A 21498-nucleotide genomic window follows, 5' to 3' on the forward strand; every position below is an offset into this window, starting at 1 on the left:
TGTGGTTCAGGCAAGAACTTCAGGAAGGAGAAGATGGTGCATTGCCCCAGTGTGAGCAGGCTGGCTGTGGCTGTGGCTGTAAACGTGGTTGTTGCCACAACCCTGAGGCAGTTGCTGGAGGGAGGCTGGTCCATGGATGCCAGAGTGGAGTTGGTGGGGGTGGCGGCGTGGTTGTGGCTGTGACTGCGGCTGCTCATGGATGAGTGTCATCTTACACGGCAGAGAATGCCACACAGGACCTCGTCTACACCAGTGTTTCTTTGTACCCACACACTACATACTGCATGGATTATGGTGCTGTAGAGAAATAACAGCGACCAATAACCACATCATTCTAGATGTCGCTTGTTGCTGCAAGGAAAGAAAGAACACTGATTATTTCTAAGTAGACTGAGTGTATTACCTGTCTCACTCTGGACCTGTGCGATATCTCTCAGGTTGTCTGGCATCTCCTCACGACAATGCAGCTCGCTCTCCATCTCCTCCATCCACTTAGACACTTCCTCACCCAAACCATCAGGAATTCATCAATCCAGCTCACTCAAATTTCCTACAGCAGACACATACTGATTTAATAAAAAAAAGTATGTACACACAAAACTAAGAAAAAAATTTAATGAACGAATATGTATTTACACGATAGTTGCAATGGGATATGTACCCCTTCCTGCACCTGCACCTTGAAGTAATTTACAACAACATATTACAGCAACATATTACATAAACATGTACTATGAAGAAGGTAATATGTATACTTGTGATGCTGTTGTTGTTGCTGCTGCTCCTGCCACCACTGCTGCTGCCTCTCAGCTTCCAACTGATCCACTCTTTGGTGGATGTTGGCTAAACAACAAGAAAAAAATTAACATCGAAATCTGAACAGATGCTACAAAACCTACGAAATCCAACCACACAGTGATTTGCTACTATGACACGTTTTTAACTTCAAAATCTGAACACGCAGGGACTTTACACTTAGAAACTTATTTACGAAATTATGAAATCTGATCTCATGGTATGAAACCTAAATTTGAATAGATGCTATGATATTGAAATATCAACAAAGTATGATTTGATACTACAAACCTATTTTATGGAAGTAAACACTGCAAAATCCGATGTCATGCTATGAAACGAAAATCTGAACAAATGCTGTAATGCCGAAATATGAACACAGTATGATTTGATACTAGGAAAGCTTTTTACAAAAATATATTTCGAAATCCGAACACACAGTGTTATGATACTACAGAACATTCTTAGAAAGTTTTCACTATGACATCCGATGTCATCCTATGAAATTTAATATGTGCTTACCTGGTAATTCTCTTTGTCTCAGGCGGTGTTGCTGGTGCTGCCTGAAAAATGCTTCATCTTGCAACTAAACTAACACGGACTCAGGAAAACTGGCGATCTAACTAATGCAGTCATGAACGATAGCAGAATGAGGATGAGAGTGGAGCAGGGTAGAATTTATATCTTTTCACTGATTCAGCAGTACCACTAGGGGCAAAGTATTCTCAGGAGGGATGGAAACCTTCATCTGCATGTTTGGACATATTGGTTTACATACAAACATGAAGTAGCCACTTGAGATAGAGCAGTGGTAGCTTGGTGAGAATACCCCAGGTACCAAATACGAAAGGGTTGCCTCCACCTTACGCTTTGTCGACAGAAAGCAGCCACTTTAGAGGATCTGACACACATGTGAGCCTCTAGTCCTGCCCCAGGCAGTGGCGACTGGTTGTGAGGCTTCTGACAATGGTTCCCCTGCGGCGGGCTGTGAGGCACCCAGTGATGGTTTTCTGTGCGCATAGTGGCGCAGTAGATGGTCACCTTGCGCATGCACAGTCTCGCAGTAGTTCCGCATGGTGATATTAGAGGCGCGCACTGGCGCATATATGCCATTAGGCTGCAAACTTCGATAGCAAACAGAGCCACCCGTGCTCAGCACTCTGCCCAGCATCCAGCAGCACTCAGCTGGCAGACATCCGCAGCATGCTGATACACATGCCCAGGGCCTGGGCAACAGACATGCATGCAGGCGGACCGGAATGGCGGTTAATGCACCACACTTCATTGCATTGCTCAGTGCTAGCAGTTATTACATCATGGGAAACGGGGCAGACATGAGCTCTATCCAAGAGGGGGAGCCTTGTCTCCTGCAAACTGATTAAATCAAGAATATGCATCTATATTTTATTATTACTGACACTGATATGACAATCATGTTGTGAGATCCTTCCTCTGCAGCACAAATTGAATTTTTTTCCCATCCGTTTTCGGATGTGAGGGGATGGGGGAGGGGGAAGGGGGAGGAGGAGGGGAAGGGCCAGTGTGGGAGGAAGATCCTATGGTGGTTTCATTGTGCACTATCTCAGTTGATCCCTGTGTATCGAGGTGAGCACACACACGAAAATTTTCCAGCAAGGCAACACCTCCAATCTGCAGCAGTGTAATTACATAATCCGGACATGTAATTGCTGGACGTGAGCTTTTTCCGCAAAAGAAACAGATCTGACCGTTAAAAATTGAATTTTGTAGATAAACAGTATATCTTTCACTATGTAATTGACATTGATTTCAAGTTCGTATCACGAGATCATTCCTCTCCTGCACAGACTGTCTAATTTCCCTGTCAATTTCCAGATGGATGTGAGGAGTGGGAATGGGGCAGGGGAGGGGAGGTCTGAGGGATTTCCTGGGAGGAGAGGATGTAATCAATTGATCAATTTAATTAATGAGTCAATTAATTTGATATCTAAAGTGTGCTTGTATCACTGAGAGGGAGGGGTAAGGATGGGGATTTCCCAGGGGTGTGCTGGAGGAGGGGGAAGGGTGGGGGTGGCTCAGAAGGTCTGATAATCCACTGGGAGGCCTAAAACAACTCCCAGGGTGTCATAAATCAATTAACAGAACAATAGGTTTGCCTGTGAATGTATGTTTGCCCCTGAATGTATCCAACCTGCACCCACAAAATGCGCGAGGTTCACCTTTGCCCTAATACTGGTTTGTTGATAGAATACTGTGGAAATGCGATCAGTCTACGAAGAAGCTCGATTACAAAAGATATCTGTGGCCCATCCTAGAATAGTGCCACGTCTGTGTGATCCTTAACCAATAGGATTAACAGAGCATATTGAAAGTATAGAGAGGAGAGCAGCAAGAATGGTCATACGTTTGTTTGATCCGTGGGAGAGTGTCACAGAAACGCTGAAGAAACTGAACTGACAGTCTCTTGAAGATAGATGTAAATTATGCCAAGAAAGCCTGCTTAAAATGTTTCAAAAGCAGGTTTCAAATTATGACTCTAGCAACATACAACAAACCCAACTATCGTTCTCGCAGGGATCGAAAGGACAAGATTAGATTAGTTACAGCACACATGCAGACATTTAAATGATCATTCCTCCTGCGCTCTATAAGTGAAAAGTGAAGGGAACAGGACTTACTGTGAGGCACTTCACAGTGGTTTGCAGAGTATAGATGCAGATGGAAGAACACTCAATGGATAAAATATCCAAGTCGTTCAGGAACATTTGCTACGGAAGCGAAGCAAAATAATGAAACAAAGATTAAAAATAGCACAAAATCCGCTACGATAACTTGAGTGAGCTTCAATATTGGCAGACGACGTCACCCGCAAAGCTTTCTTGCCGAGAAACCTTGATGGTGATGTGATGTGAAGTTCCGTTGACGACCTATGTGAATTCCGCATTTGAAATGCATTGCGGAATGTTTTGACATGACAGCAAGTGCTAATTAGCCGTTATTTAATCCTTTCCTTGCCTTGCAGCTACACTTGCAGCTTCCTACAGAGCACGATATATGATCAAAGAATGAAAAAAAGAACGCGAAGCTTCTACAACTGTGTTACTTGAAGATGCTAACATTGCAAAAAGCGAGTACAAGCCTAGAGTGGCGTTTTATTGACGCGGTTTCAAGTAGATCAGTTTCCAGTATCCCAGCGTGTATCGCTCTAGAGTCTTTGACTTTGTTGTGTTACACGCGAGAGTGTGAGCTCTTTGCGCAAGTATCAGCATGGCTCTCCACGAGTGACCGGTATAGTGCCTGTTAGGTGTAAATTTGATTAATAGTTCATTTTAGTCACAGGGGAATATTTCCCCTGCTGTTGGAACCTAAACTGGAAATTGAGAATGACCCGGTGAGTAATGTTTTTGTATTTTCCATTCATGTTTTGGTTGTTTAGTACATGCTTGTCTTTCCAAATATTTGTTATTATTTTAAATTTGTTGAGTTTTTTGTTGTTTCAGGTCCAAAATAGAACTCGGTGATGTCACACCACACAATATAAAACAACTGAAGCGCCTTAATCAAGTTGTCTTCCCAGTGTCATATAATGACAAGTTCTATAAGGATGTCTTGGAAGCAGGAGAACTAGCGAAATTAGGTAAGACGAGCGGATTACAGAAGGTTATAAATTCTAGAAGTTAAGAAAGGGGACTTCACTCGACTGGAAGACGTTAGGAGACAAATAGTACTCGCTAGAAAGACATTAAGCTGCAAACACTGTATTACAAAATGTTCGCTCTTTAAAATTATCAAAAAAATTTATCCACAGCATATTACAACGACATCGTTGTGGGTGCTGTGTGCTGCAGAATTGATACATCAGAGAATTTGCGGCGTCTGTATATTATGACACTGGGTTGTCTTTATCACTATCGCCGGTTAGGAATTGGTACGAAAATGGTGGAACATGTACTGAACTATGTCGAAAAGGACGGAAATTTTGACAGCATTTTCTTGTAAGTACGGCACAAAGTATTCCTGTCAGTCATAAAAATGTCAAATTGCTAAGTTCCTTAAGTATGTGTGATGTGTAGAGATTTGAAAGCTACCTCGTTTGCCCTTATCAGTGTATTAATTCTATTGCTAAAAATGATACATATTTTTATTAGTCATTGTGATTTTTTTTTTCCCCCACAGGCATGTACAAGTAAACAACGAAGGTGCCATCGAGTTCTATAAGAAATTTGGCTTTGAGATTGTTGAAACGAAAGAGCGATACTATAAACGGATAGAACCTGCTGATGCTCATGTTTTACAAAAGACACTTAGACCCCAATCACGAGAAGACAAGTGACATAACAAATTACAACAGACTTTTATCTGTGAAATATGGAAAATTCTTTTTTCACATGAGAACGAAGTGTTGTGATAAATAATATCAATTATTTGTTGGGATACTGGTCTGCAGTCAAACTTGAACATTTGTGATAATGACATTATGGTTCCAGCTTGCTTCCATTGTTCTTGTGTAGGTGTGATAATTCGATTGTGTAATGTTTTCTGCTCTCTGAAAGTGTAAAGTTTTGCTGTTTTAACATACTGAGAAATGAAATTTCATCACCTTTCAGTTTAATAAATTGACAAGTAAAGAACTGTAAATTCGTGTAATTTGTAAATGTACATAAATTTGTAATATTTTTAAGCCATCCAAAATAATGAATCTGTATTAAACATTTTCCTGTGTGGCACTCACATAGAAGCACTTGATTTTTTTGTGTGTTTTGATAACACCAATTTTGTGGTTAATTTTTCAGTGACATTATGGTAGTCGCCAGCCAATCACATTTCTATCTAGAGACCCATGTGCTTGTTGTGTTGTCTGTTCTGCAGTTAATGTGAAAAGCCGTGCCAGGCTGTCTGCACTCCAGCAATGCAGCCCCTTTACGTATATGCATAAATATATTTACAGGAGAATTGTGTATTACACAATGCAGACACTCTGAATTAACCTTAGTTCCCATTTTTGTAATGGAAATTGTATTAGTTATTCATGTGTAGACCAACTCCATTGTATGGCTGTTCCACAGACAATATTTGTAACAGCAGCCACAATTTGGACCATATCAGTAAGATTAAGTTGGGATAATTTCCTCTGGGAAAATCTACATCTAAAGTTAATAATGTTACCCATCCACATCTAATATATTCATTCATGTAAGGAACAAGCTTTAAGTAGAAATGATTTTAAATGTTTGTCATTATTTGCGAGCACCTTTAATTGATAGTGGAGCTTGTCAAATATTTTTATGGCTACATACTTTGCTTTTTCACCAAGAATAAGATTTAAGTTGTCGGTAAAGCAGACCATTTTATACTTAAGACTGCTGTTATTTTCAAGTTGCACCTGGTACTTTGAAACAGATTTCTGGAATAGTTAACATAGTACACACACACACACTTTTTTTTCCCCCCCACAGCTCATGTAAGGTAAATGTGCATAATATGCTTTAAAAAATTGTTGGAAACTGGTCCATTATGTAAAAGCTTTTTGAATGTGTCTTGTAGTTTTAGTTTTCATGATGAAATGTGCACTGCATGTGGCTTAGTGTTTTTTGATGCAAATGTAACAGTATATTATTTTACTAGTCAGTCTTGTTCCACAACCTTTATCACCACCAAAACATGTTCCATATAGAGGAAATGGTGCTGAACTCTACTGTTTGAGATTAATAATATGATTTCCAGTTCAGTCAGGATGGAAAATGTAGTTAATCACACTTGAATGCCCACATCAATTGATTGCTCATCTTCACAATTCTTTCTTTGGCAGCTTCATTTCTGCAGCACAGTGTCTGTAAAGGTACATGGAACACAGGAAAGGGAATAGCAGTAGAACAGAGTGCAGTTTTTCTTGGTTTGTGGATGCCCAGAGATTGTTAGTTTGTTTGAAGCAGTTCCTCTGCCTAGCTTCCAGGTAGTCTTTTTGGCTGTATAGACAAGAGGAGACTAAGCAAGCATTTTATTTCTAAATGGGGATGTCTTTTCTGTGTGGCAGCCAGTTGTATAATGTAGATGGCAAGTGTGGGATTCTTTCAGTTAACTTAAGCAATTTCCTATGTAGATAATGATCGTCCGTGACAAAAAAATTATGGATTACAAGGTAGATAGCAGTGTTGGGATATAGATATGCCATTTCAGTGGACTTCATAGTTTTCACCAGATAAGGTGAATATCATACTTGTCAATGCACTGAGATATGTATCTCAACACCATCACCTGGCTTGTAATCAAACAGCTTTGCATTAGCAGTATATGCTGGGAAAGTCTACATACAATCTGAGCAGTACAATTGTTTTTGAAGTGCACAGTTGTAAATAAATATTCTTTGAATTTATTTCTGCAGGAGTTTCTGGGAGTCTAATTGGCACTGTCTTGGTCAGCCATCTTCTGAAGCCTCACCAACCTATGTATATGTTAATGTGCTGCATGTCTTCAGACTGGTGCCTGATGAGTAGTGAGAATAAATAAGACATTAGTACCGTCTCTATATGTCATAGACAACTTTCTCATTCCCAGCCTGGTGTTTATTTTTTAATTTTCTTAGTTTATAAAGTCCTCCCATAAGCAGTGTTTATCAACTAGAACACCGAAAGCTTTTTAATTTCCCCATACTATCAGAAATGAATCACTTAGCTAAAGGCAGGTGTTGGTTAGCCTGTACAGTTTTGTGCATATGTATTATCTGCTTGCATGAACAAATTGTTCTCTAACATTTGTTAGTCACCCTTTACAGAGCCTCTTAATTTGTGTTTTACTGAATCGCTTTCTGCTGTGGGGGAGGTATTGTCTGTGTAACATTAACACACAGAATTAATAGGGGGCCCCGAACAAATCATTGCAGTAAATCATACTTTATCTGAAGATTAGAGCATATGCTTTTAGTTCTCCATTTTTAATGTTTTATTTACACACACTGCTCTGTTTTCCTTGCATAATTTTGTTGGCAGCTTTACAACTTGATCCCATAACAGTGTGTTTTGAGAGTAATATATTGCGAACTGTTTCTGTGGTAATAAATACATTTTCATAAAGATGTGCCTTGTAGGATGTGTTATACTGCATGAAATGTTAATCTTACCTTTCATGACATTTAAGTAAGATGCATGTATAATACTTCACCTAAAAATTACCTTTTTACTATTTCTACCTATATAAATGGACCCAACACTAGCATTTAACACACTGACTGCTCCAAGACTGCCATCAGTCATAGCAGAAGTTAATGCTTGTCACTGTGCCTGCCAGTGGCCACATTCTCCACTCTTTAGTACAGTATAACTGTTGCCAAACACAAAGTTCAAAAGATGATCAACATATTGTAGCTGTTTCCTGTACAGTGGTGTCAACTCAATCAAGAAATGCCAATTAATGCACAATACTGCACTACATACTGTTCTGAAGCTGAGTGTGAGACTGCTGACAGGCATGGCTTCAGGCATAACCTCTGCTGTGTTTGCTGGTGGCGTCATGGTGGGCAGTGTTAAGAAAAACCCTTCTTTTCTTAGTTAAGTTTATCAAATTAGGCAGAGGCTTCAATAACCATAACATTTTATTATCCTACCAGAAACTCCATTGAAGCCCTTAGGGTTTTTAAGTATTGTTTTCTTTTTATTTTCAAGGCTTGACAAAAGAAATATAATTCGTGGCAAAGGAGCTCTTAATACTTTTTGAGTTTTGGGCATGCTAATGGGCTATGCTGCAGATAAATTTATCACTACCTTTACTTTGCACTCGAATTCATTGGTTTTGCTGACTCTAAACCAAATTATCACATTCAGCTAACCTAGACCCCAGCCAAGATTTCAGTTTTTCTTTTTTGTTTTGGAGGGGGGGGGGGGGGGGTTGCACTGTAGCTTGTTTAACTGAATTTGTACTATGTTGGGAATGCACAGACTGTGACATCAGAAATTCAGTTTTATGCAGTGGCTTTCCACTATGATGGGTAATTTGTCAGGTAAACCAGTAGTAAAACTAAATTTTGAGGGGAGAGCTATCGAGTAAATTGTAAATTAGTTAGTTCTGTTAAATATATAGGATGAAAAAATGTAGACATACAGTCTGCAAGAAAGGATATGTTTCACCACATATAGGATTGCAATTATTGGAGCAGGTCTATAGTTGTATGTGATATGAAAGATAGTTTTCTGAATCTCATTTTTGGAATTAGCATTAGTAAATGCACTATCCCAAAGTCTGAAACATAGACACCCATTTTATGGCCAAATTGAAATTAGTTTTTCATTTCACCCAAATTTGAATAACAGGTAAGAGAACTAACTTTACAGATGTTGATTTTATCCGTAACTATAAAACTTAAGTGAAGACAAAAGCTGCTGCCGCCATGTTAGCCTGTTGACTGGTAAAGGCAAAAGTCATCACATTATTAGGAAGAGCAAACAATGACATGAAAACAGTCTCTTAGCACCATAAACTGATCCACTAAAATTACTGCTGTAATGTGAAGTGGGAGTGTCTATATCTACCTGAGATGCACAAGCCAGGCAACGGCAGAACATTTTACTAGAGTAACTGCAAGTCAGGATCTACCACCACAGAATTGTCAGAGGGAGATGGTTCGGGCTTGTAGTTCCAGCAAAGAAGCAGCATATAACTGCCCTTCTCCAAGTGGGAGCTGGGTTGGGAATTGCTATTCCTGCTCAATTTTGGGTGCATGGTACATAGATCTGAAAGATCTACATGTTGTATAATTTTAGTAGAGTCCTGCAACAGACTTAGGCTGAGCAGCAGGTTCTTTGAGACAATCTCAACTACCGAGCCTCCGTGCTGAAGCTGGCAAGCACCCCGTAATGTGAGACAGCGATTCCTCATCGTTCAGCAAGCCACAAAACATTATCCACGTCACAAACATTTGCATACCATACCATTAGTCTCTCACCCATAGAATGTGATAGGGTGCAAGCAACAAGGCCTTCTTTTGGGGTCTGTGCAAAGTATTGCCTTACAGAGATCAGTGTGGCTCATTTTGTCTGCAACTCAGCACCTCCCCCTATATGGTGAGTAGCAACTTTCCTTTTCATAATATTGCTACATTATACCCTGGATTTTCCATCGTTTGATTAATGTACAATCAATGATAGTTCAGAGCAAGAGGACTTCTGTAACTAGTAAGTTACTTTCATCAACAATGTCTACAGGTTTTATTTTGCTAAACAGTATGTTGTATTTAGTGCAGAACTGTATGCAATAGTTATAGTTTATTTTTTGTCCATTGATCAGTGTTACAATGATTTTAGACATGTTATGCTTCTAATTTGTACAGAAATAAACAAATTTTGTGGAAATTTGTCATTTGACACATGAAATAATTCTGTAGTAATGTTTATTGATAATATTTTTACTCAGTGATGTATGGTAGCCTGCCTTGGTTTATGCAACACTCTAGCACACATAGGGAAAGTCTACAGACTAAATTTATTTATTTATTTACTAATAATAACTAATACATTTAGAGGAACTGAAGACTAATTTTTTTTAGTTCATTTTTGTTAAGCTCGCTGCATAGAAATATTAGGACATTTATACATTATTGCAAAACTACAGCTTAGTCTGCATGTTTTCTATTGTAGTTTTGGCACTACACTGTTTTTCTTCTGCTCCTTTCAGGAAAATTTGACATTCCAACTTACATTTGACCTAGGATTTGCCAACAAGTACTGTTTCACCTTATACCAGCATCCAGAGATGAGATGTTCCTTGAGTTTTCTTTGGAAGGTCTCTGTTCCTTTATACTCTTGATCCTGGATGGTAGTCTGTTATAAAATAAGCTTTCTGCAATTGTAGGGTCCCTGTCTGTCATTTTCGATCTTTTGCCGTAGATTTGGTAATTTTCTCCCGGTTCTTGTGTTGTGGTCATGAAAGTCTCAGTTTAGAGATGCTGTACAATTTACCATTAGAAGAAGTATTGTCTCATATATGTACAAACTAGGTACAGTTCATATTTTAAATTCCTTGAATTTGTTTTTGCAGGATTCCCGAGGCATTAGTTTAGCTATGCATCTGATAGTTTTCTTTTGAAGTTTTAGGATTCTTTGTACATGTACATCTGCTGCGCCATCCCATATTGGGATACAGTACAATATGTGTGGGAAAATGAGTCTGTAATACATTTTAAGCAAAGTTTCTGTGTCCATCGTATAGCACATTTTTTTCATTAAAAATATATTTGTACTTAATGATTTTCCAATGTCATAAATTTGTCCATGTCTATACCCAGAAACCTGCTACAGTCCACTGTTTCTAAGTGTACATCCCCAATACACTGTGTAAATTCCTCTGCTCTGTTGGTTCTGTTTGTTTTTAAATTTGTTACTTTCTGTAAAATACCTTTCTGCCATTTGCAAGTTCTCACTGGCTCTTTTTCCAAACTACTTCACTGAGTCACTACATACCAGTAAAGTTGTGTCATCGGCATACATGATCACTTTCTCATTCACAACAGTGGGCATATCATTTAAATATAAGATAAAGAGCAGAGGTCCTAGTACTGAACCCTGAGCTAAGCCATATTTTACCTGCAGAAAATCTAAGTAGACATTTCTCTCTCCTGAAGGTACTGAAGCTGATAGGCATCTTGAAAGCAAAAAGCATCTCATCTGTTCTGATTCCCTTTGTGCCCTACAAGCATTCCAGCAGAGGTACACAGCAGAAAAAATGATACAACCAAGATGATAAAACTGCTCATTCATCAGCAGAAAAGGAGGCACACAACATTCCGCTGGTACCAAGGTATTTGGGAGCTTGGGGAAAGAAGCAAGCAGCCAAAGAGGCCCATAAAGGAATTCACTGTGACTCTGTACCATTGCCATGCTAACTATCATCTCACTGTGAGTCAGAGAGGCATGTAGCTTTGGGGCAAATGGTGGCTGGCCTCGGTCTTCAATCCGAAGACTGGTTTGGTGCAGCTTTCCATGCTACTTTATCCTGTGCAAGCCTCTTCATCTCCAAATATCTACTGCAACCCATATCCTTCCGAATCTGCTTCCTGTATTCACTCCCAGTCTCCCTCTATGAATATTACCCTCACACTTCCCTCCATTACTAAATCTGGTGATCTGTTGATTTCTCACAATGTGTCCTATCAACCGATATCTTCTTCTGGTAAGTGTGTGTTTGTTTGATTACAACGTGCTCTCTCTCTCTCTCTCTCTCTCTCTCTCTCTCTCTCTCTCTCTCTCTCTCTCTCTCTACAAGACTACACTCCACACAAATACTTTCAGAAAAGACTTCCTGACACAAATCTGTACTTGATATTAACAAATTTCTCTTCTGCAGAAAAGCTTTTCTTGCCATTGCCAGTGTACATTTTATATCCTGTCTACTTTGATAATCATGGGTTATTTTGCTGCACAAATAGCAAACCTCATGTTCTACTTTGTGTTTCGTTTCCTAATTTAATTCTCTCAGCATCACCTGATTTAATTTGATTACATTCCATTACCCTTCTCTTGTTTTTGTTGATGATCGTCTAATATCCTCCTGTTCATTCCGTTCAACTGCTTTTCCAAGTCCTTTGCTGTCTCTGAGAGAACTACAATGTCATCTGCAAACCTCAAAGTTTTTATTTCTTCTCCCTGAACTTTAACTGCTAATCCATTTTTTCCCCCCATACCACTTTCTCAATGTCTTTGTTTCTTTTGCAAATGCCTTTGTCTTGCATGTAGTGCAGGGTCGGCATGGGTAAGTCAGATTTGGCATGGTTAATTTTAAGGTGTGACCGGATGCCCTACCTGCTGCCACCCCATTTCCCCCGGGACGGAATGAGTGTAACCCAGCTGTCTGCGTCTAATGAAACCATGAAATAGTGCGAATGCATTTGAAATGTCTGCAAGGTGTGTAATTGAGGTGGGACATGGGACCAGCCCGGTATACGTCTAGGAGGATGTGGAAAACTGCCTAATAACCACATCCAGGCTGGCCGGCACACTGGCCCTCATCGTTAATCTGCTGGATGGATTCGATCCGAGACCAGCGTGCCTACCCGAATCCAGGAAGCAGCGCATTAGTGCTCTCTGCTAATCTAGCGGGTATACCTCTTTCTCAATGTACAGATCAAATAATATTGGGGTAAGCTACAACCTTGTCTCACTTCCTTCTCAACCACTGCTTCCATTTCATGCCACTCAACTGTTATAATTCTATTCAAGTTGTAAATAGTCTTTTGCTAGCTAATTTCACCCCTGCTACTCTCAGGATTTCAGAGAGAGTATTCCAGTCAATATTTTCAAAAGCTTTCTCTAAGTCTACAAATGCTATAAAAATAGGTTTGCCCTTCCCTAAGACATCTTCTAAGATAAGTCAGAGTCAGAATTACCTGACACATTCCTACATTTCTTCATAATTCAAACTGATCTTCTCCAAGGTCAGCTTGTACCAGTTTTTTCATTCTTCTATACAGTATTCCTGTTAGTATTTTGAAACCATGACTTATGAAACCAATAGTGCAGTAATTCTCACACCTGTCAGCTACTGCTTTCTTTGGATTTTCAATTATTATATTCTTCTTGAAATCAGAGGGTATCCCACCTGTCTAATACATCTTGCAGACCAGGTGGAAGAGTTTTGTCATGGTCAGTTCTCCCAAGGCTATCAGTAGTTCTGACACAACGTTGTCTACTCCAGAGGCTTGTGTCGACTTAGACCTTTCAGTGCTGTCAAAATTCTATGCGCAGTATCGTATCTCCCATCTCATCTTCATGTAAGTCCTCTTCCATTTTTGTAATATTGCCTTCAAGTTCACCTCTCTCGTGTAGACCCTCTATTTGCTCCTTCCATCATTCAGTTTTCCTGTCTTCACTCAGGACTGGTTTCCCATCTCAGCCTCTGATATTAATACAGCTGCTTCTCTTTTTTCCGAAAGCCTTTTTAATTTTCCTGTTGGGGGTATCTACCTTTGTCTTAGATAAATATGCTTCTAAGTGCATACATTTGTCCTCTAACCATTCCGGCTTAGCCATTTTGCACTTCCTGTCAGTCTTATCAATATCTCCTGTATTATCCAAGGATTTCTAGGAGGCCTTGTTTTTTTGTCTGTTTGATCCTCTGCTTGCCGTCACTATTTCATCTCTCAAAGCTACCCATCTGACTTTTACTGTATTCCTTTTCCTTGCACTATTCAGTCATTACCTAATGCTCCCTCTGAAACACTCAACAACCTCTAGATTTTTCAACTTATCCTGGTCCCATCTTCTTATTTTCCTAACTTTTTGCAATTTCTTCAGTTTTAATCTACAGTTCATAAACAAGGGGCAGTTGTGATCTGAGTCCACATCTGCCCCATGAAGTGTCTTACAGTTTAAAATCTGGTTCCAAAATCTATGCCTTACCATTATACAGGGTGTTACAAAAAGGTACGGCCAAATATTCAGGAAACATTCCTCACACACAAAGAAAGAAAATATGTAACGTGGACATGTGTCCGGAAATGCTTACTTTCCATGTTAGAGCTCATTTTATTACTTCTCTTCAAATCACATTAATCATGGAATGGAAACACACAGCAACAGAATGTACCAGAGTGGCTGCAAACACTTTGTTACAGGAAATGTTCAAAATGTCCTCCGTTAGCGAGGATACATGCATCCACCCTTCGTCGCATGGAATCCCTGATGTGCTGATGCAGCCCTGGAGAATGGCGTATTGAATCACAGCTGTCCACAATACGAGCATGAAGAGTCTCTACGTTTGGTACCGGGGTTGCGTAGACAAGAGCTTTCAAATGCCCCCGTAAATGAAAGTCAAGAGGGTTGAGGTCAGGAGAACGTGGAGGCCATGGAATTGGTCCGCCTCTACCAATCCATTGGTCACTGAATCTGTTGTTGAGAAGCATACGAACACTTCGACTGAAATGTGTAGGAGCTCCCTCGTGCACGAACCATATGTTTTGTCGTACTTGTAAAGGCACATGTTCTAGCAGCACAGGTAGAGGGTACGAAATCATGATAACGTGTTCCATTGAGTGTAGGTGGAAGAAACTTGGGGCCCAAACTAAAATGAGCTCTAACATGGAAATTAAGCGTTTCCGGACACATGTCCACATGACATCTTTTCTTTATTTGTGTGTGAGGAATGTTTCCTGAAAGTTTGGCCGTACCTTTTTGTAACACCCTGTATAATCAGTCTGAAACCTTCTGGTGTCTCTAGATCTCTTCTTGATTCTTAAACCAAGTGTTAGCAATGATTAAATTATGCTCTATGCAAAATTCTACTAGGCGGCTTCCTCTTTCATTCCTTTCCCCCAGTCCATATTCATGTACTATTTTTCTCTCTCTTCCTTTTCCTGCTATCGAATTCTAGTCATCCATCACAGTTAAATTCTCATTTCCCTTAACTATCAGAATAACTTCATTATCTCATCAAAGATTTATTTAGTCTCTTCATTATCTGTGGAGCTAGTTGGCATATAAACTTGCACTATTGTGGTAGGTGTGGGCTTCATGTCTCTCTGCTACTACAGTGCGTTCACTATGCAGTACATAGTAGCTTATCTGCATTTGTATTTTCTTATTCATCATTAAACCTACTCCTGCAGTACCAATATTTGCTTTTGTTGGTTGGTTGGTTTGGGGAAGGAGACCAGACAGCGTGGTCATCGGTCTCATCGGATTAGGGAAGGATGAGGAAGGAAGTCGGCTGTGCCCTTTCAGGGGAACCATCCTGGCATTTGCCTGGAGTGATTTAGGGAAATCACGGAAAACCTAAATCAGGATGGCCGGACGCGGGATTCAACCGTCGTCCTTCCGAATGCGAGTCCAGTGTCTAACCACTGCACCACCTCACTCGGTTTTGCTTTTGTACTTATACCCCTGTATTTAACTGGCCAGAAGTCCTGTTCCTCCCACCACCGACCTTCACTATGCCCCATTATATCCAACTTCAACATATCCACTTCCATTTTAAAATTTTCTGACCTACATGCTCAATTAAGGGATGCAACATTCCATGCTCTGATCTGTAGAATGCCAGTTTTGTTTCTCCAAATGGCAATATCCTCCTGAGTATTCACTGCCTGGGGATCTGCATGGGGGACTATTTTACCCAAGAGGATGCCATCATCATTTAACCATACAGTAGAACTACATGCTCTCAAGGAAAATTACGGCTGTAGTTTCCTCTAGCTTTCAGCCGTTTGCAGTATCAGCACAGGAAGGCCATTTGGTTGATGTTACAAGACCAGATCAGTCAATCATCTCCTGTAACTACTGAAATGCTGTTGCCCCTCTTCAGGACCCACACATTTGTCTGGCCTCTCAACAGGTAACCCACTGTTGTGGTTGCACTTATGTTACAGCTATCTGTTTCACTGGGGCATGCAAGCCACCTCACTGGCATCAAGCTCCATACCCCATGGCGCATGGAGGGCCCATTAATTTATGGCTTCATACTGCAGCAGGAAAATCACCTAGTCTGTGATGCACAAATCACTGTATAATGCATTCTGAGTGTATTTTATGGTTTGATGAAGCAAATGTATGTGAGGATATGCCCTTTGGTCAAATATTGTTTGCTGTCCAAACTTCAGCCCAAGATTTTAGGGCGAACATTGCAGAGTGGCTGATTTATGCTTTCTAGGCCACTGATCAGCGAGCCTTATTTATCTGTTGCTCTATTCAAGCTTATTCCTCTCCACTCCATCTGTTGTTTTCCTGCCTGTGCTACTAATTCCTGATATTCATGTCTCCATTGCTTGGTGAGAAGTCCTCTTTATTTATTTTTTTATTGGATTTCATGTTCAAAGTCTGTGTCACTGTGATGTATCTAAATTGGTAATACACAGTGTCTAAATTTTCTGCTTCACACACATCAGACGCTTAGTTTTTAAAAACATTTAATTTTCCCAAAGCACACTAGACCATTTTTATTCTTATGTATCTTTTCTGTTCTTGAAACTTCCTGGCAGATTAAAACTGTGTGCCGGACCGAGACTCGAACTCGGGACCTTTGCCTGTCACGGGCAAGTGCTCTACCAGCTGAGCTACGCAAGCACGACTCACGCACCGTCCTCACAGCTTTACTTCTGCCAGTACCTCGCCTCCTACCTTCCAAACTTTACAGAAGCTCTCCTGTGAACCTTGCAGAACTAGCACTCCTGAAAAAAAGGATATTGCGGAGACATGGCTTAGCCACAGCCTGGGGATGTTTCCAGAATGAGATTTTCACTCTGCAGCGGAGTGAAAATCTCATTCTTTTCTGTTCTTGCTTATCTTGTTGGTATTTTCTACTGCCCTGAATCAAACACTCATAAGCTGCTTACATATCATAGCTAATCTGTACACTCTTTTTGATATGTTGGCTATATTCATTTTAATCTTATTAGAACTGATTTTATGCATTACTTTTAAACTTGCTGTATGAATTTTGTCCATTTCTTGTTGAACTTTATCTGCTTTAGAGATAAATAAGATAACTTTTTGAATGCAGTATTTTTCACCTTTCAGTGGAAGTGCAGTCATTAAAATAATTGAGAGACTGTGAAAACAACACATGTAATTACCTAAATGAAACTAAAGTAACTTAAATATTCCCTTGAATGTATTTCTCCTTTGTCTCAGATTAAGGACCAGAAATCTAGAGCTGTGGAGAATAGTTTTGCTACCAGTCTTCTTTCAATTCTGTTTTCCTCACCATCTTGATGGGGTGTAACAGCTGTGGCATGTACATACACTTGACAGTGCAAAAAAACTGACCAGTAGAAATTGCTGCCAAGAGTCCGGTATGGTACAGCACTGGCGTGAATGAAATGCAATGCCATATGCTTCTATTTAACTTGGAGACATGCAGATTAGGAAATATTAGTTCAAAAGTTACAGGAAACTGATCTTGTCAGTATTCCAGATCTGTTCCAAGAAGATACAAAATCTTTTCTATGTTACTATATAGTGCATGTTAACTGCATAGATATAATTTCATAAATGGTCACCATAACTGAATAAACAACATATAGGCTTTATACATAAACTGTCTGTCTCATGTTAGATTTTTTTGTGCCACAAGAGAGATATTCTTCTGGATTAACAATTTGCTGTATATGAAGCCATCCAGTGTATTGTATTGTATGAAACACATTCCCACAGAAGGTGTGATGGAATTTTGGCTGTAAATCGTTGAGTCACTTCTGGTGGGAAATAACCTCCTTGGAGATGAAAAATTAAATTTATGACTTCTGTTTGACACAATATCTGAGAATCATTCACACAGATTCATTGACATACATTAATAGACTGATGGTCTGCTGCAGAGCATTAGGTGTGCAAGCACACTGTTTGTTATATGATAGCCAATGACAGTACACAAGCAAGGTCAAATACTTGGGTCACATCACTTTTAGACAAGTCACATTATTCATGTGCCATGCCTCTTCATCAACAGGCTGTTGGGGACCACATCATTGCCCTTCTAGAGGAAGGGAATTTGGTGGTGGTCGAGGCCAGCACATGGTATGACATTCCTGAATGCAATGCACAGTGATGGATAAAACATTATCAAGATACTGTAGAATCCAGTAGGCATGAGGGAAATAGATTTTGGCATGCAACAATACCTGTCAAGGATAATGAACTTGTGTTGATCATTGACTCTATCAATTAATGTTCGATAAGGGGAATGTGACCGGTGGAATGCAATATTTTCTGATGGTATGAGTATACAGGCGACAAGATGTCTGTTTTGACACCAAATACATGCATAAGCCATTTCACACTGGCTTTGTGTCGGTGGCAGTTTTTGGGCTGGAAGTGTTCATGTGGACTTGGAATGCTTCACAGGGAAAATGGTCAGCTTGAAGCTATGGGACCATCAGTGTAACAAATATATCCTAGGAAGTAATCTGTTTACAGCAGGACCAGTCTTCTGCACACCTCAGTAATTGTGCAAGAGTAGTCTGCAGAACAGAATCTGATTTCCCATCTTGACTGGCCACTTACTGCTCCAGACCTAAACCATATCAAAAACGTATGGGCAAATATGAAATGGACAATGCTAGAAAACTAGTCTGACCTAGCACCAAAAAGCAGTGACAACCTCGGGAATGTCACCCTCTCTGCCTTGGAAGAGGTGGCAGAAAATGAGATATTCATTACCCAAAAACTCCCTTCCTCACAGATTGCAATCGGTTGTTGAAGGTGAAGTCCTCTTACAGGGCATCAAACGGTCAGAGGCCACATGCTGACCCCTTTTGAGAGCCAAGAATGCTGTAATAAGAAGTGTGAACTTTTTGCTCCATTAATTTCATGATTTCTACCGATTAAATAATTTACTGAAGTGCTGTAAATATATTGCACTAAGCTAGATATGAACCAAACGATGCTGCCAGGCAGTTGTCTAATAAATGCCAACTTCGTTACCGAGCTAAGACATTTAGATACTTCTTGGTACTCTTTGACACCAGATCATGAAGTGAAGTGTCTTTACTAGGTTTGCAGTGCTACAAATGATGTATGTTTTTAGAGGGTTCATCCTTATCTAAGCATCCAAAAGGTGTTGATTCTTCTACTACACTGAACAATTACAGATTGTTCTGTACTTTTAGGAGGACATATGTACAGCTCGTAATGTGGTTGACTCCTGTGTATTTTTATGGACTTTAGGAGAGATGCGAAGGACTGTGCGTAGGATATCCTTCATTTCTGAGTGTGTTGATAGATAGATGAAGCCCTAGTGAAGTACACGGTTCAGTTGTTCCGGTCCGAGACGATATTGGCTGATTGGTGGAGAGGGCTGCTCCTTAGCAGCAGGTGCTTGTAATTATAAACATATGTCTGGCTTTGTCATTGGCACCAAAATGTCACTCTTCTATACAAATATGTTTAGTGGCCATCTAGAGGAAACCTTCCTAACCTCCCAAAACCTCAAATCCTTGTGTGGTTTGGGTTCATTTATGATATCTTCATTATCTGGACCCAGGGACAAGGCACCCTACCCTCATTTCTCCTCTGCCTCAACACCTTCACTTCCATCCACTTCATGTAGTTATCCTCAGACCAACATACCACCTTCTTGAATACTGGCCTCCACTTCTCTGATGGCTCCACCCCTCTATCCATATCAAGTCCACTAATCATCAAGAGTGCCTGCATCATGACAGCAATCAACCATTCCACATCGTAAAATTGCTACCATTCAATATGGACACCTGTGGTGGACGGTGTCTCTGCAGTGATGAGAATTCCCTTGCCCAGTAAGCTGAATGTCTCACCAAGGCCTTCACAGAAACGAGCTTTTTGCAGACCAGGTCTGAAAACTGGTTTCCGACTCCAGATCCTCACACAACGCTATCCTCTCCCCCATCCCAAGAGCCAGCTGCAAAGGAGCACACTCTGACCACTTGATGCAGTATCATCCTAACTGGAGTAACTAGTTTGTCATTTGCTAGAGTTTCAGCTATCTATCATGATGTCCTGAAATGAGGGCCTCAATACTTTCCACCTATCTTAAAGTGATATTCTGCAGCCCATCCAACCTAAACAACATTCTGTTCTATCTCTAAAACTCCCGCCCCTTAGCCACATGAGTCACATCTTTGTGAAAGACCCAGTGCAAGACCTCCCCATTTCACCCAACCGGCGCATCCTTCTCTAGTCCTATTACAGGCCTGTCATGTCCCATTGGAGGCAGGATCACTTTTTAAAGCAGTTATGCCATATACCAATCTGCTACAATTTCTGCAGAGCATTTTATGTGGGTGTGACCACCAACCATTTGTTTACCCAAATGAATAACCACTGTTAAACTGTAGCCAAGAACAGAGCTGAGCAATCAGTGGCAGAAGACGTTACTGAGCATAGCTTGCTAGAGTTCAATCAATGCTTCAGAGGCAATACCATCTGGATCCCCCCACAGAACCAGTTTCTCTGAACTGCATAGATTGGAGTTATCCTTACAACACATCCTATGCTCCTATAATCCTCCTGTTTTCAATCTCCACTAATCCATTGCATCCACACCCTGTGCCCAACAGTTTTCCCTTCCTGTGTCCTGCCACATCTTCTCAATCCACTCTTCTGCGTCCTCATCACTGTGCACTGCACAAACTCACTGACTCCAGTGCCCAGGTGTTGCATTCCTAGTCCATCCAGCTGCTGTCCCTCCCTCCTACATTCCTATCTCACACATCTGCTGCCTCCACCCAAACTGTCAGCATCATCCAATTTCTATCCAGGCATACTGTGGAGAGTTTTAAACAGGAAATTTGTGCAAAGCCAAGAATCAGTAAGAATAAGATAACAAGTACGAAGTCACAAATTTCTATAAACCAAGTGTATGGTGGAAGACACTGGTTCATTGCGCAAACTTTTATGGAGGAGGGATTATCTTGTAGTACTGATCGGGGCAGGAAACAGTATTCACTGGGAACAGCATAGGGTTAATAAGAGTGATCTGGTTATGACAGCTTCAGCAAAGATCAAATAAATGTTGTGTTCTGCTTGTTCTGAGATGACATGGTCTGTGTTAGTTGAGTAGCCCTGACAGTATTCTGATTATGAATTTAAACTGCATCTGTTAACTGGGTCAAATGTGGGGTTGGTTCCTTTGGATGCTGTTGGCACTTGGGATATCATGAGTGATGTCTTACATCTTAGTAGAGAAAAGAAGAGGAAATTGGCAGGGCTAAGTTATTTTATTATGTCTGTCAAGGTCAAAGTTGAGGCTGACTGCGAAGTTATCTGGATG

The 21498-nt window shown here is 40.4% G+C and overlaps 1 protein-coding gene across 1 annotated transcript; it reads left to right on the forward strand.

Annotated features, from left to right (window-relative positions):
- The first annotated feature begins 4014 nt into the window (after positions 1-4014).
- LOC126092613 (probable N-acetyltransferase san) lies at positions 4015-5520 on the forward strand. The gene is made up of 4 exons (XM_049908320.1): positions 4015-4165; positions 4275-4411; positions 4583-4769; positions 4951-5520. Exons 1-4 carry the CDS (start codon positions 4158-4160, stop codon positions 5105-5107), a joined length of 489 nt encoding a protein of 162 aa, XP_049764277.1. The 5' UTR covers positions 4015-4157; the 3' UTR covers positions 5108-5520.
- Positions 5521-21498: the final 15978 nt, after the last annotated feature.

The sequence above is a fragment of the Schistocerca cancellata genome, chromosome 1 (assembly GCF_023864275.1).
Source record: "Schistocerca cancellata isolate TAMUIC-IGC-003103 chromosome 1, iqSchCanc2.1, whole genome shotgun sequence".
NCBI lineage: Eukaryota > Metazoa > Arthropoda > Insecta > Orthoptera > Acrididae > Schistocerca > Schistocerca cancellata.